This window comes from Trachemys scripta, chromosome 2 (assembly GCF_013100865.1).
Source record: "Trachemys scripta elegans isolate TJP31775 chromosome 2, CAS_Tse_1.0, whole genome shotgun sequence".
Classification (NCBI taxonomy): domain Eukaryota; kingdom Metazoa; phylum Chordata; order Testudines; family Emydidae; genus Trachemys; species Trachemys scripta.
The window spans coordinates 143,108,414-143,124,892 of NC_048299.1; the positions used below are offsets into that span (position 1 = coordinate 143,108,414).

The 16,479-nt window shown below is 49.7% G+C and overlaps 1 protein-coding gene across 2 annotated transcripts in view; it reads left to right on the forward strand.

Moving 5' to 3' along the window:
• TCF7L1 (transcription factor 7 like 1) overlaps positions 1-15,266 on the forward strand; it is a 99,555-nt gene extending 84,289 nt beyond the window's left edge. The window contains exons 7-12 of one of the 2 annotated variants that reach the window (XM_034761700.1): positions 4,086-4,169; positions 8,206-8,349; positions 9,584-9,743; positions 10,869-10,976; positions 12,936-12,996; positions 14,149-15,265. In XM_034761700.1, coding sequence (XP_034617591.1) covers positions 4,086-4,169; positions 8,206-8,349; positions 9,584-9,743; positions 10,869-10,976; positions 12,936-12,996; positions 14,149-14,585 — 994 coding nt within the window. In that variant the 3' untranslated portion in view covers positions 14,586-15,265. Of the gene's footprint in view, positions 1-4,085; positions 4,170-8,205; positions 8,350-9,583; positions 9,744-10,868; positions 10,977-12,935; positions 12,997-14,148 lie in introns of both variants that reach the window. The other variant, XM_034761701.1, reaches the window with a different exon arrangement.
• The last annotated feature ends 1,213 nt before the right edge of the window (positions 15,267-16,479 follow it).

The window sequence follows — 16,479 nt, forward strand, 5'->3', positions numbered from 1 at the left end:
CCCGATCGCCATGAGTTTTCAAAAATAATGGCCAATGGCTCTGCAATCACATCAGCCAATTCCCTCAGCACCCTCGGATGCATTAGATCCAGCCCCATGGATCTGTGCATGTCCAGGTTTCTAAATAGTCCTTAACCTGCTCTTTCACCACTGAGGTCTGCTCCCCTCCTCCCAATACTGTGCTGCCCAGTGAAGCAGTCTGGGAGCTGACCTTGTCTGTGAAGAACGAGGCAAAAAAAGTATTGAGTACTTCAGCTTTTTCCACATCATGTGTCACTAGGTTGCCTCCCCCATTCAGTAAGGGGCCCACACTTTCTCTGACCACCTTCTTGTTGCTAACATACCTGTAGAAACCCTTCTCGTTACCCTTCACATCCCTTGCTAGCTGCAACTCCAATTGTGACTTGGCCTTCCTGATTACACCCCTGCATGCTCAAGCAATATTTTTATACAAAGCTGTTGCCAAACTGGATCAGCCTTGTGGTCCATCTAGAATAGAATAGAATATTATAGGGTTGGAAGGGACCTCAGGAGGTCATCTAGTCCACCCCCCTGCTCAAAGCAGGGCCAATCCCCAGACAGATTTTTACCCCAGTTCCCTAGATGGCCCCCTCAAGGAGAGAACTCATAACCCTGGGTTTAGTAGGCCAGTGCTCAAACCACTGAGCTATCCCTCCTCAGATCTAGTCCAGCATCTTGTCCTTAACTGTGACCAGCACCAGATGCATTACAGGAAGGTGCATGAGACGCCACAGCAGGCAGTTTTGGGATAACCTGATCCCCCAGTGTAGTCCCTAATTGTTAAAGAATGGGTTAAAACTGAAGCTTAAGATTACTATCCCTCCCAAGATGTTTGTATAATTAATTATTCTAACTCTGGTTTCTCTTGTTGTTCATTTATATGCCCAATCCCATTTTCTATCTTGCGAAATTCCTGGCCTTGAAGACTTCCTGTGGCAATGAGTTCCACAGGCTAATCACATGTGGAAAAAGTATTCCCTTTCATCAGTTTTGAATTGTCCACCTTTCAGTTTTATTGAACTGTCCCCTTGTTTTTACGTTATGAGGTGGGGAAACAATGCCAATCATTTCCGTCTCTCTTCGTAGGAAAGCTTTTACCAGGCCCTTAATCATTCTCATCACCCTTCTCTGAACCCCTCTAGTTCCGCAACTTCCTTTATCAGATGGGGTGCTCAGTGCTGCACACAGGATTCAGATGAGGCTGCCCCATTAGTTTCTGTAATGGCTTTATAGTATTCTCTATTATTCTCCATCCCGTTCCTTATGCAGCCTAACATCCTGGTTACTCGTGTGACTGCAGCTGCACCTGGAGCAGAGCTCTCCATTGCGTTACACACTGTGAGACCCAGGGTCCTTTTCTGAGTTGATAAGGAGTATTAAAGTGTTTCCTTTCAATAGGTATTACTTTGCATTTATCAATATTGAACTTAATCTGCCATCTTGTTGCCCAGTCACCTGAATCTGAAGTTCCTCACAGTCCTGTCTGGATTTAACTGAATACCTTTGTCATCTACAGATTTTACCCCCTCACTGTTCACCCCCTTTTCCTGACCATTAATAAATATATTAAACAAAACTGGCCCTGATACAGGGCCTTGTGGCCCCTGCTTTTAACCTTTTTTGGTCCACTTATTCCTGCTTTTTCTCATGCGACTTTTTGATCTGTGACGATGTTTTGCCTCTCACCCCATGTCAATTTAGCTTCTGTAGTAGCCTCTTGAGAGACTTTGTCAGAAGCCCTTTTCAAAGTCTAAATAAATGATGTCATCTTCTCCTTTATCCCTTACTTTATCGACACATTTAGAGAATTCCAACAGAAGAGTGAGACGCAGTTTTAGTGAGACACAATTTTATTTCAGAGAAACCATGTTGGTTAGACCCTACCATGTCATGCTTGTCCACGTTTTATTATTCTGTTTTCAATTATTGTTTCAACAAATTTACCAGGTACAGATGTATGGCTGACAAGTCTGTTATTCCCCAGATCACCCTTAGAACCTTTTTAAAATACAGGTATAACATTTACAGCCTTCCAATCCTCTGGTACAGTAGCTGCTTTTAATGAGAGATTGCGTAACTTTGCTGGCAGCTCAGCCACTTCATACTTGAACTCCTTCAGAACTCTCGCATGGACCATCTGGGTCTGGTGACTTGCTTCTTAAACTATCAATTTATTCCAGCACCTCTGCTTCTGACACCTCAATCACTTATAGCACCTCATCCGTATTACAAGGCAAGAATGGGACCAGGATGGGTCTCTCTCCAACACTGACACAAAAAAGTCATTTAGCGTCTCAACAATGCCCTTATCTTCCTTAATTGTGCTTTTTAAACCCTGATGATCCAACAGATCCACCAGTCCACTCATAGGCTTTCTGCTTCTGATTTACTTCTAGAATTTCTAGTATTTGATCTTTATACCTTCAGTGCTCTGCTTTTTGAAATCCATTTTAACCCTCCTAACCCTCCTTCTTATATATTGCCTCCTGTAACATCTGTGATGATGCATTTTAGTATTTGTGATTCCATATTGGATTAGATTGATATTTAAAGACACAAGATTTTTTTTTTCTTCCTTATTGTGTCATACAGGGCAGAATACGGTTGTTTGGGATCCCTGTGCATTTTTATTCTGTAAAATGTTCGGATTTCTTTTAAATTTAATCTTACATTTGATTTTGGGGGGGGGTTAGAGGGTTTGTTTTTGTCATCATTACAACAGCTCTGTAATATATTTTACCCTGAATTGCTAATAACAGATGTGCGTAACCATGACTCCCTCGTAATGTAATTTTGTGGGTATTCCTTGGTCTTTAAAAAACTTATTAAAAATTGCATACCTGAACCCTAGCCAGGAACCCAAAATAACATTTCCATGGGATATTTCTAACGATTTGAAGATGTACAGTATCAGCCTTCCATATATAAGTAAACTTTCAGGGGAAGAGTCACTGGTTTGCTGTTGCTACCTTCGGCTGTTCTGGAGCAGCAGAAAGCAGCCTGAGCATACAGGCTAGGTAAGCTGGCTTTGTGGGGGCTTTGCATCACCAGAGCAATGCAGAGCAGCTGGGAAGGAACAGAACTGTTTCTCTCGCTCGTTCGCATAGTCCGGCGTGCGTGCACACGCGCGCACAGACACACATACATACCCCTTTCGAAATGGCCATGTTCAGCTGTTCTCAGCGGCATCAAGGCCCCATGCTGCCCTCAGTTAAGATGCCCTCTTTTAAAAATGGCCACCACTTCCCATTGTTCCTGGTAGAAGTGAAGCCAACGTGTCTTTGGGGAGAAAGTAAAACCCCTATGTTGTGGGTGTCAGGAGGAGGAAATGAGCAGGTGGATAGAGGCAGGAGTCATCTTTGCTAAGGGCAATCTGTGGCTTCAGTCCCCTAGGAACAATGGGAAATGGTTGCCATTTGGAGAAGGGCATTTTCAGAGCAGGGGCAGCCTTTTTTCTCAGTCTCATTGAGAACAGTAAGAGATGGGTAGCATTTTGCAAAAGGCCAGTTCTTCGTGGATGAAGTAGAACGTTATTCTTCAGCCTCTGCTGAAGAAGAAACTTTACGTTGTGGAGAATAATGGGGGAAAAATCTCATCAGAAACCCTAAACAGATTATTTAGATGTAGCCTGTGAACAAGATTTCAGTGAGTTATAACTGTGCGGGAGGTTTGAAGAGTCTTGTGTTGTTTTATTAAGATAATTCAAGAGACACTCAAAAAGGACTGAGGGAGCTTCAGTTCTTGACCCATTTTAAAGTTGATTTGAACTCAAAAAAGTTATGGATTTACTTGTAAATTCTCAGAAAACATATTCTGTGTTCAAAGAGTAAGTGCTTTAATTTTGTGCAGGACATGCTGTATTTGGCATACCTAACAAAGAGGGGGCCTCCTGCTTTAAGTACAAAAGTCAGCCTGAAGTACAGAGCTGTGACGGGCATCTTCAGAACATAATCAGAGGGGAACTGGTTCTTGTGGCTTCCCTGTGTGTGTGTGATGTTTTTTCTTCCTTTTGTGCTTCTAGTAAGGACTTCCTCTCCCTCCCCCCCCTTGCTCTTCCATTTTAGGCAAGGACAGCCAGTGTACTCCATTCCTCCCGGGGGATTCAGGCACCCATACCCTGCCCTAGCTATGAATGCCTCAATGTCCAGGTGAGTCCACGTTGGAGCGGAAGGGATGTTGGCAGGGGTAGGGTTCAGTCGGGATTAGAACTAGAGAGTGCAAAAGATTAACAGGACCCCCCAGTGCCAAGCAGACAAACCCCCTTCCCTGTAGAGGCAGGGGTTGTGGTTATAGGGGTCTTCCTGGAAGAACATTTGTGCTGAGCAAATGAGAAGGTCTGTGACACAAGCGCAGAAGAACAAAGAAGAGCTGGGGAAAACAGGAGAACTTCTGCCTAACAACTAACAGCTTGAATCCCTGTGGCCCGCAAGCTGAATGGGGAAGGCCCCGGAGATGGGTCCTGTGAATTTGTCTCCACTCTCAGTGGCCAGGAGCGCTCCCACGTGCACCTCAGAACCACTAAAATCTGTTACCTGTGGGAGAGGTTGCATCTCTGCTCTGCGGCAAGCGGGCCCTCTTTCCTCTGCCTGTCGATGGGTCTCGTGTTGGAGGTTCTCAGGATGAAACTTCTCAGTATTTCTTCTTAGCAGCTTCAGTGGGGGTTTTCTTGTCACTGAAAAAAATAACAGTGAATACGTGTTTTCCAGACTTCTTGTGGTTCGAGCCATTGTGGCTGAAGCCTACAACTAGTTGGGGTTGAGATGTGCCTCTCTGCACACAAGACCAGCACGATTTATACCTTGTGTGACTAGCTGAAGGCCATTCTTTGTGGGGGAGCACTACCTTCCCTTTTTGCCAACCTGGGATTTGGGGGAACTGGGAAATACGCCTTCGGGTTCTCCTTAAGAACGAGGCCTTCGCTCCCCGTCCCAGAGCACCAAGAGAGAAGGTCTGCCCAGCCCGACTTCGGTGCATTGCAGACCTTCTCTGAAGCACCACAACAAGGCCAAGAAATTGCTGGATCCATGTTTACACACTGGAAGATGCTTGTCAGCTGTCCTTACTTTATACTAGACTTTTATGGCACTATTAGCTCACTCTCTTTACCTTACCTTGTGTCAGAACTTGGACACAAATTAATTGCTCCCATACCCGTCTCTGCTCTGGCTCCCAGCTTGGCGCTGTGTTTGGTCTCATAATTACTAGTTGAGCACCATCATCCGTCTTGGATGTGATGCTGTGTTCTGAACAGTCTGCTGTCTTTGCAGTGGGATTGTCGGTACCGCTTAGGCCCTTTGGAAAATCCCATCCTCAAGAGTTTAAATATGGGGAGGCCTACATTCCCCAGTGGGATCATCTGGTTCTTAGTCTTTTTACTCAGCACCAAAGAGGTTGGTTCTTTCTTCGTCCTCTATTCAAGCTATGAGCTCAAGAGACTTTGGGCTAGACAAGATTTTGTGCTCATGTGGCCATACTGGCCGTCTGTAGCATCTCAACATGTTTTGGGATCAGGTGAGTGTCTGCTCCACATCCACAAAGAAGGCCTGATTTCACTGTCCACTTTCCTCTCTGATTCTCCCCAACTTGTGGTCATGAGTAAAACAGCAGCAGCTTGTAACGCAGGATGAGAATTCATAGGATTCTGGCCACATCTCCGTGACGGAGCTGGAACCAGAGTAGGGGATAGTGACAGACCGAATCAGTGTGCTTGGTCAGAGTTTCAGGTGCTTGTTTGTTACCTTGTTTGAGAAGCTGGACAGCCCTACGGTCCTTTGTCCAGTCCCTGTCCATTTAACGAGTTATTCAATGTACTTGCAATTCCAAGACAAAGGCAGAGGGCCTTTGGGCACTTCTTGTGTCACTCCAAGCAATTGCTAGGAGGCCTGATGAGTGTTAGCATTTCTGACCAGTCCTGGAGCAGGAAATCCTTTATTTGCTGTCATAGAAGCTGGATCATGGATGCCCAAGCCTCATGTGACAGACGTTCGTCACGTTGATCAATCATAGAATTGTAGGACTGGAAGGGACCTCGAGCGTTCCTCCCACGCTGAGATGGACCACGTAAACCTACCCCGATCGTTGACAGGTGGTTGGCCAATCTGTTTTTAAAAACCTCCAGTGACGGGGATTCTACAGCCTCCCTTGGGAACTTGTTTCAGAGCCTAACTCCCCTTGTAGTTAGAAACCTTTTCCTAATATCAAACCTAAATCTCCCTTGCTGCTAAGGAAGGCGATTACTACTTGTCCTGCCTCAGCGAACAATTGATCGCCACCCTCTTTGACACCCTATTATGTATTTGAAGACAGTTATCATGTCCCCCCTCCACCTTCTCTTCTCTAGGCTAAACATGCCCAATTCTTTCAAGCTTCCCTCATCGATCGGGTTTTCTAAACCACTTACAATTTTTGTTGTTCTCCTCTGGCCTCTCTCCAATTTGTCTACGCCTTTTTTAAAGTGCAGTGCCGAAAACAGGGCCTAGTGCTCCAGATGAGGCCTTACAAATGCCAAATAGAGCAGAAGGATGACATCCTGTGTCTTATATACCATACTCCTGCTAATACATCCAACAACAGTTTGCCTTTTTCACAACACCTTCATGTGACGGAGAGGTGCGCATTGGCAGAGAGGCTCTTACTCCATATCTGATAGTCCAGCTTGGGCAGGGTCAAATTGGGAAAACATAAGAACGGCCATACTGGGTCAGACCAAAGGTCCATCTAGCCCAGTATGCTGTCTTCTGACAGTAGTCAATGGCAGGTACCCCAGAGGGAATGAACAGAACAGGGAATCATCAAGTGATCCATCCCCTGTCGCTCATTCCCCACCATTTCTGCCCATCCTGGTTAATAGCCATTGATGGACCTATCCTCCATGAACTTATCTAGTTCTTTTTTGAACCCAGTTATGGTCTTGGCCTTCACAATATCCTCTGGCAAGGAGTTCCACAGGTTGACTCTGTGTTGTGTGAAGAAATACTTCCTTTTATTTGTTTTAAACCTGCTGCCTATTAATTTATTTTGGTGACCCCTAGTTTTTGTGTTAAGAGAAGTAGTAAACAACACTTCCTTTCGCTACAACAGACATGATTTTATAGACCTCAATCACATCTCCCCTTAGCCATCTCTTTTCCAAGCTGAAAAGTCCCAGTCTTATTAATCTCTCCTCATACAGAAGCTGTTCCATGTCCCTAATCGTTTTTGTTGCCCTTTTCTGAACCTTTTCCAAGTTCTTTCTATCTATCTATCTATCTATCTATCTATCTATCTATCTATCTATCTATCTATCTATCTATCTATCTATATAAAAAAATATTTTTTTTTATTTTTATTTTTTTTGGAGATATACCTATCTCATAGAACTGGAAGGGACCTTGAAAAGTCATCAAGTCCAGTCCCCTGCCTTCACTAGCAGGACCAATTTTTTTGCCCCAGATCCCTAAATGGCCTCCTCAAGGATTGAACTCACAAGCCTGGGTTTAGTGGGCCAATGCTCAAATCACTGAGCTGTCCCTCCCCCCAAATATCTTTTTTGATGCTTTCCTAAATTATGCTTTCCTGGGCTCCACCACGCCTTCTGTAGTCACATGGTTTGGATCCCTTCGAGCTCTGTTACTGATGGCAGCTGTGGCAGGATGATTTGTGAGGAGAGGCAAATCTTCAGTAAGCAGATCCTAAACCATTTAGGGGTTTAAAAATGAAAATCCCACCTGGTAGCTCCCAGGGAGTGTGTGTGTTGTCAGCGGGAGAGCCTGTGCTCTGCACTGAAGCGATGGCACATTCCCATGGAGAGTGCATTTCAATAATCCAGGCTTGGGCTGGGTAAGCGTGGCAAGGTTCTACATCCAAAAACCACCTTCATCCTACCAGGGGTAGCTAGAAGCTCTCAGAATCCGGCAGGGACCCAGGCCCCTAAATTGAGGGAGGCTGATTTAATCCTCACCAGCCCTTCTCACACTACCAGCATTAACTGTGTCTTATGTGGACTCATTTCTCAGCCAGGAGTCCAGCATCTGTCGACACTGGGTTATCTGCCCCCTGCCATGGGGAGGGTGTGGCCAAGGGGGAGGGCATGTACCTGTGGGTGGGGTGTGAGGAGCTGGGTACAGGGAGAGATTTACACTGCGTGATTACTGTTGCCTTTATTTGTAACGCCTGCATCCTGCTTTTCTATTTCCCATGCTGCAGTCTGATGTCCAGTCGGTTTTCCCCCCACATGGTCCCGCCTGCCGCGCATGGCCTCCACCCTTCGGGAATCCCACACCCCACCATCGTCTCACCCATTGTCAAACAGGAGTCCACGCAGGCCAACATGAGCCCCGGAGGGAATTCGTAAGTAACTGAGCAGCACAGCACCAGCTGGATGGGGCAGGTGACAAATGGGACAGGGATCTGTACAGCCCAGCCTGGCTGTCCTGAGTGGCCTAGATCTCTTGGCGAACTGGGTGCAGACAAGCAACGTGTGTTTCACAATAACAAGGTCACACTTCTAGGAACAAAGAATGCAGGTTACACATATGGGCTGGGGGATTGCATCCTGGAAAATGACGACTGCGAGAAGGACTTAGGGGTTATGCTGGAATTCACCAGTTAACAAACGTAGAGGTTTTTCTAAAAGATCTGCTCTAATTCAAAGAGGAATTAGTTCAGGGCAGTCCTATGGCCTGTATAATGCGGGAGGTCGGACTAGATGGTCACAGAGGGTCCTTCTTCCCTTGCAATCTATACGTCTGTTTTAACACAATAGCTGGGCAAAGCAAGCTCTGTGGTGACAGGAACAAGAAAGGCTTGTTTACTAGACTTTCCTGGAAGCAGGTGTTCCACGTGAATTCATTGCAAGTGCCAAGGAAGAGTTCTTCAGGAACTGCCTGGCTGTGCTCACGCCTGGTTATGGGCTGAGTTTATGCCAACTCTCTGGCCCTCTCCTTTGCGATGTCCCATTAGTTAACCCATGACTGACTAAGCAACTGATTTGCAGCTTTGTTGTCCCCCTGGTTTCTACTATTTAAGTGGCTGGTTACCACCTTAGGCCCCCACCCTCCCCAGTGGATTACTGACAGGTACATTGATCACGCTGTAGCTGCTTGCTTCTTACTCCTTGTCTGTTGGATTTCTGCCTCATTGCTGCCCTTGCCACCATTTTCCTTCCTTCTCAGATCCGCCTTTCCTTCCCACTCCCCATCTTACAGCCCAGTGGGATGTTATGCATCTTCTCCCCTTACTGCGCTCTGCCAGCCTTGCGATCCTAGCCATCCCGCCTTGTGTGTCCACTCCCGATAAGCAGCCCCGCGCTCTCCTCTCCATCTTACCTGCGGTGTGAAAGACGTGCTGTCAAATCCACCTGGAAGAATAAAACCAGAGGGTGATATCGTCTGGACAGGCGTTGGTGGGGGGGAGGGGTCTGCATTCACCTTCTCCAGTAATAAGATGTGTCCCCCAGAGCTCTAGGTGTCTGGCGGTTATTACAAAGAGAGACAACTGCACGCGGTGCAGCAAGGGGAAGCTCTTCTGCAGCGTGGCAACAGTGGGCGCTGCAGGTGTTTACTGGCCCGTGTGATGATTCCAGGAAATCCCCCGGCAGTGTGAAGAAGGAGGAGGAGAAAAAGCCCCACATAAAGAAGCCGCTCAACGCGTTCATGTTGTACATGAAGGAGATGCGGGCCAAGGTGGTGGCGGAGTGTACGCTGAAGGAGAGCGCGGCCATCAACCAGATCCTGGGACGAAGGGTAAAGACGCCTTCTCCTCTGTCCTTTCTTCCCCATTCCCTAGACTCCATGGCCCCAATTCAGAGGTGAGTCCAGACCCTGTCTACGCTGCAGAAACTGGTGCTGGAGGTAAACACATCCAAGTCGTTTTGCCAGTGCAAACCCCTAGTGTAGGTGTGTGGCTCTGGGTCAAGTAGGCTAGCTCCCTCTGCCTGGATGCGTGGTGTGGGAAGAGGACCTGCTTTGGACCTGTGCAGTGTGTCTGCACTAGGGATTGCATTAGGACTACACTGCTACAGATCTCTTGAATGTAGACAGGGCCTTGGGCTCATTAGACAACCCCCTTCGACTCAGGCTCCCGTCCGCTTCCCCCAAGGTGTTAATATATGCGCTTGCACATCCCCTCTGAGTCTGAGGGGCTGGGAGTGTAGAAGGAAAAGCAACATGTGAAGGGGGTAAGTGGGACCCACCATAGGTGCAATTTTCCACCTAGCCAGGTTCTCTTACTGGCACACCCACCCCCCCCTCCCCCCGTAGTGTCTAAGTGTCTCCCATGCAGAGCCCTGCTGTAGCCACTCAGCTGCTATCTGCAGCCAGGCCAGCCTGGGAAATGGGGAGCAGATGTCCCCTGTCACCTAAACACTGTGGAAAATCTGGCACCATGACCTGCCTAGAGTGATCCCAGCCATAGAGACAGAGTGTAGCATGTTTTCTCAGCTCACCAGCTGGAGGGATTGGGGCTCCTGGTTGGGAGCAGCATTGAAACAGGGAGCCTAGGCGCCTGTGAATCCCACAAAGCTGACTGTAGGCTGCACTGCTAGGACGTGGCCAGTGCACCCTGTGCTCCAGCTATTCTGGGCTGTGGGCAGCTGCCATCAATTAGAGCACCCGTAAGGCTGCTCTGAGGTACACACTGAGCCCCAGTCCTGGGCTGCTGCTCCTGAGAGGTGCAACACAATGACCCAGCAGCTTCACTGTCTTGCTGCCACAATTCAGAGGAGCCGATAAAGAGAACGACCGCTTCCTCACCTTTGGGACCTGGGCTTTGGGGAAGGGACCCAGACTGGTGAGTTTCAGCCCTTTGTTGGAGGGTGGCGGGTAACCTCCCGCGAGTCTCAGCTCTGGCTCTCCTTTTCTCCTATCTAGTGGCATTCGCTGTCACGTGAGGAACAAGCCAAGTACTATGAGCTAGCCCGGAAGGAGCGACAGCTTCATTCACAGCTCTATCCCACTTGGTCTGCGCGGGATAACTATGTAAGTTGCCACCTCATGTAGCTGCTGGAGGGAAGGGAGATCAGCACACTGACTTATCCCGTCCTCTGCAGGTGTCGCTGGGTGACAGTCTGAGGACTGCGCTGTGCAGGAGGTCAGACTAGATGGTCGTAATGGTCCCTCCTGGCCTTGTCAGTCTATGTATGATTCTGTAATCAGGATGTGGCCTCAAGGGTCTACAAATAAAGAGATGGGAAACTTGGGGCCAGTGCGGTGAGAGACCTAGGGAAGTAGCCACTGCCGCTCCCCTAGCCAGTCTCAGGGTGGTTATTGGATGTCTTGGGGGAGCCACGCCTGGATGTTGCTTAACCCCATCTGGAGGCAGCTGCCCTTGGTTCGCAACGCCCTGCTAATGGATGTCGAAGTTCATACAAAGGCAGCACACCCAACGTAGGGCTGGGTCGTGGGAGAAGTAGGCTTCTGGAAACCAAGGCATTTCTTTCCAGGTGGGGTCGGGGAGAAAATGGGCAATAACCATCTAGGACTGAAGAGGGGACTACTAAGGAGAAAATGGGAAATGCCTTAATGAAGGGGTGGAACAAACTGCCCAGAGCAGGGCCCTGCCATTAGAAGGGCTGCACAGTGATGACACGCTCCTGGTGGGGTTTTCGGGGAGGTGCTGCTGTCTCTTGCACAGCGGTGGAAATGAAATCAGACGACCTTACACATGCAACTGCGTGTGAGGCATCGGCTCTCCCATCTCTGCTTCTCCAGAGCCAGGAAGTGGCAGGTTCTATTGTCTGAGAGCTGGCCCCAGGCGCCGGATCGGGGAGACCCTTCTGGGGTGGGGAGGTGCGACGTTAAGGACTGTGCAGCACTAGGCCAGGAAACGTGCTGCAAGTGACACGCTTGCACTGGCCCCAGGCGGTTGTGTTAGATGGCACCTAATGGGTCTGCTAATGTCCACGGTTGGAGCCTGTGACCTGCCTCTAACCGGGGGCCTGTGAATGCTGATGCCAGACTTAGCAATAGAAATTTTTTTTTAATTAATGGAGATGTCCCATCTCCTAGAACTGGAAGGGACCTTGACAGGTCATCGAGTCCAGCCCCCTGCCTTCACTAGCAGGACCAAGTACTGATTTTGCCCCAGATCCCCAAGTGGCCCCCTCAAGGATTGAACTCGCAACCCTGGGTTTAGTAGGCCAACACTCAAACCACTGAGCTATCCCTCCCCCCAAAGAGCAGCCCCCATTCTTGTTCCCTTGGAGTGGGCAAAACTGGCCCCCAGGGGCCATCCATTGTGTCCTGCCCATGAACCTGCTTTGGTGGCCCTCCCTCTGCCTGCCCCAGCCATGTGACTGAGGTCAGCAGGACCCAGAAGGGGACTCGTGGCAGTGCACGCTGCGAATCTGGGCTGGGCTGGTGGTGTACTGCGGGCAGAGTAGTACACACAGAATAAATAGCACAAAGGCAAGGTCTCCTGAACTGTCCCTGTCTGATTTAGCAGCCTCATCAAGCTGCTCTTCAGGGGTTGACCCTGGCTCAGAGTTCAAGGGGCCCCAGTGAAAAGGCTGTGATAAGCCCCAGGTTAATGCAGAAGTGCCTCATGCCCCCTTCTCCAGAGAAGAGTCTTGTTCCCCAATGTCTATTAACACTGCTGTTGCAGTAGTGCCAGCCCGGGTGAGCCCCACTGCACTAGACATGTAACACACGACAGGTCCTGCTCCAGGGAGCTTAGTCTAAAGAACACACCAGGTGGGTGAGACATAAGTGGATGGAGTAGGGGTGTGAACTGTCAGTTCTCTGGATGGCTCATTTAGTGTCACCTCTTCCTGCTGCTTCTCGCACTGCTTGGTCAGTGCTCAGACCCTGGGGGCTGTTCCACTTGGTGCCCTGTCCTTATCCTGAGCCCCGCGAGTTCTCATGGATCGGGGTGGAGAGAGGTTGGGGGGTTTACTGAGAGTCAGCGACAAAAGCTGCAAGTGGGATGCTCTTTTCCAGGGGAAAAAGAAGAAGAGAAAGCGAGAGAAGCAGCCCCAGCAGCAGATCCAGGACACGGAGAGTAAGTACAGCCTGCTCCCCTCCTTTGGTCTGATACGGAGGGGAGGAAAGGCCATAGGGCCAGCAGAGAATTCACCAACCATCCCTGTCAGCTTTAGGTGCCTCATCCAGTTAGAAAAGTGTAGCCCAGGAACGCGAGCATGATTTTCAAAAGCACCTGTCTGCCTGAGGAGCCTCAATGGCCCTGAAATTCAATGGGATCCAGGAGCCTAAGTCAGTTAGATGCTTTGGAAAAATGGCACCCTAGTGCCCTAGGTGAAAGCACGCTGAGGTGCCCTGTATGAAGTACTAAAGCCACAGTTACAGTCCCCTGGGTCCCCTGCACTGTGCTGCTGTTAAATGTCAGCAGTAGTACGTTGCTCTTTGCCCCATGTCAGCATGCTCAGAGTGGCTATATCAGTGCGACTGGGGAGCAGAACGTTCAGCGCCCGACAACCTGCAAGTTGTAAGTACCTTAAGGTCTGGCCTCCCGGCAGAGTTAACTCAGGCTCTTAGGGGGGGTTGCCCCCAACCCTGTTCCCATCCCCACACACAACCCTCTTACCCGAGTGTGGTGGTGCTTCCAACCTGGGCTAGCTGGCTCATCTGGGGCTTGGGGTTAAGCCCAAGTGAGACTTTCACTCGGGCTGGTAGCCCACCTACTTTGTAGTGAGGACACAGGCTAAATCACTAGTGCTGATAGCCCTCCACTGCCCTCCCCCAGTTCCCCGTGTGCCCAGAAGAACAGACACGTTCTGCAATTCACTGGGAAAGAATCATAGAGCTGTTCAGCTGACCGCAGTGCGAAGAACCAGGGCTGTGTCCCTGCAATGCCCGCAAGGGAGTGCTGCACCAGTGAGGGGACACTTCACTTAGCCCAGGTGCAAAGCCCTGCCCAAGCTAACTGGGTGCTCACATCCAGGGGCCAATCACCCCAGTTAACCCTGCAGTGAAGATGTACCCGTGTTGTGCATTCACAGGTGCAGGCTCTTGAATTAGCATTGCCCATGAGCAACAACAGTCTGTTAATGAATCTGGTTCCAACCGCAGATGGGATTTGCACCTGCTATTTTCCAAGCCTGGGCAAACCCACGAAACCTAACCACAGGCCCTGGGGACCGGCTGACAGGGTCTTTGAAGTGTGGCTTACCGGTGTCTTTTCTGCCCCTTACAGGCTCCCTGGCCTCCAAGAGTAAAAAGCCATGTGTGCAGTACCTGCCCATTGAGAAACCCTGCGATAGTCCTGCTTCCTCCCATGGCAGCATGTTGGATTCGCCTGCCACCCCATCAACCGCCTTGGCATCGCCCGCTGCCCCAGCTGCCACCCACTCTGAACAAGCTCAGCCCCTCTCACTCACCACCAAACCGGAAGCCAGGGCCCAGCTGTCTCTCCATTCAGCTGCTTTTCTGTCGAGTAAGGCTGCCACCTCCTCCTCCAGCCTTAGCAGCCCGTCGCCTCTTCTCTCCAGACCCATCCCGTTTGCCACAATGACCCACACAGCTCTCTTGACCTCGCCGCCTTCCTTTCCAGCTGCCCTTCCTTCCCCGCAGGCTGCCCTGGCTGTGCTACAGGCCCAGCCGCTCTCCCTGGTCACCAAGCCAGCTGACTAAGGAGGAGCCGCCCTCCCCAGCCACCCCTGCTGTACATTGCTGAAGCCACAATCGAGATTCAAAAGCAGCCAAACCATTATTGGTCAATATTTGACCCTTTCTGAACTCTTTTGTAAGTGGACTCTGGAGGAAGGTGCTTTATGCTCGGAGCTGTTTCCAGTAGTCGATCTAAAGACCGTTTTTATTAAAAACAAACAAAAACCCCGCGTGAGCCAAGGCCGAGCGGTTTGTTCCTGCCTCTGCCTTGGCCAGGTGGACTTGTAAAGATGGAGCCTCTCTCTGCGGCATTTGCAGGGTGGTTGTCGCTAACTCTGAGCGGTGCCCACCGGGCAGCGTACGCCAGCCAGCCAGCAGGGCTGTCCCATTAACAGCCATTCCCGGCGACTCTGAGTCCCAGAAACAAAATAGAAACGCCGGACCCCTGCCGCAGAAAAGTGCCAGCCACCCTTCCCCCCTCAAAGGGAGCGTACATCCCCCACCCTGGAGAGGGCCAAGACTCCTGCCCCGAGCCTGGAGGGAGTGTGACTTGCCAGGACGATGCCAGCACAATCTGCCCCATTTCCTCCCATGATTACTTGGTCGGGGGTGGGGAGTGGAGGGGGTTACGTCGCTGGGGAAATTTCCCCCTCTAATCCTGTTTTTACAAAAGGAAATAAAACTGCAGCTGCAACTTGCTGTGTGAGCGTGTTCAATGTGGAGCCTTCCCCGGGGAAACAAATCCCCTCAGCCAGCATTTCTCCCCTTTGGGGCATTGCCCCTCTCACCGCCTCAGGCCCGGAACACAGAGCAGCACCTGGCTTGGAAAGGCGGGCGAGGGGGTTATCTGAAGGTGCACTAAATACATTCTGAGAGATTCAGTCTCTCCATCCCCAGGAGCTCTTTGCCACTCCAGCCTATAGGTGTCTCTTATCTGGCAGAGAGGGGACATTTTAGGGACTCAAGTTACATCCCAATCTCCAGCTGCTTTAAACCCTGTTAGAATGGGTTTCTCCACACAAGAGCCCTGCTAAGCTTGCATTGCTCTAGGGCCTGGCAGAGACAGAGGAAGGAAGAATCCAGCTGTGAACCCCTCACACGACACTGATTAGGAAGGAGGCATCTGCAGGCAGTAATGCTCCAAACACCTGGGAGTTAGGGGCACACTTCTAGGAAGGCTGCTGGTGCCCTTCCCTAGATTTCTCTCCCTGGTAGTGCCAACAGCTCTGGGAGTGGAGCGCTCTAGTCTGGCTGTGGCTTGATCAGTGAGCTAGGAATGTCACTGCATGGTTTCCCCTCTCTGCAGCAGTTGGGCAAATGTAGAAAATAGCCTGACTCACCCCTGCTCAGCAAGGCGGCCAGTTTCCATTCCTGGGGCAGCAGGACTGAGCCATTTGGCAGCCCTGTCATTCCGGGTGCTGCTCTTTTTCAAGACTTGCAGAGGGGAGAAGAAAATGTCACTGCCCCAAGGAAAAACAAAACAGCATTTAAATTAATTACAGAACAGAATCCAGCGTCCATCTGTCTGCCTAGGTGTTTAACCTGCCCAGCATGCAGTGTCAGGCACACACTAAAATCCGATTATTAATTTAATACAGCGTATTTGCATAATTAAAATCACAGAAAGCCAGGCAATGCAAACGTCAAGGCCCCAAGAGCAATATTAGCTCAGTCGTGGTTGCAGCCTGTCTGTTTTACAAGGGACATCTCACTGCACAAACTGGAATAAATCAGGCTCTAGATTTAACCATAAAACCCCACGGTTCTTTCCAAAATGAAGACAAAACAAAAAAACCAACCCATTATGGTAAGTGTGTGATAGGTGCAGAGAGGAGCCATTGTCTCCCAGCGCATGTTAAACTAGCTAGTGAATAGCAGGTTCTCATTCACTTCTGGACATTAACCTAACATTAGAGCG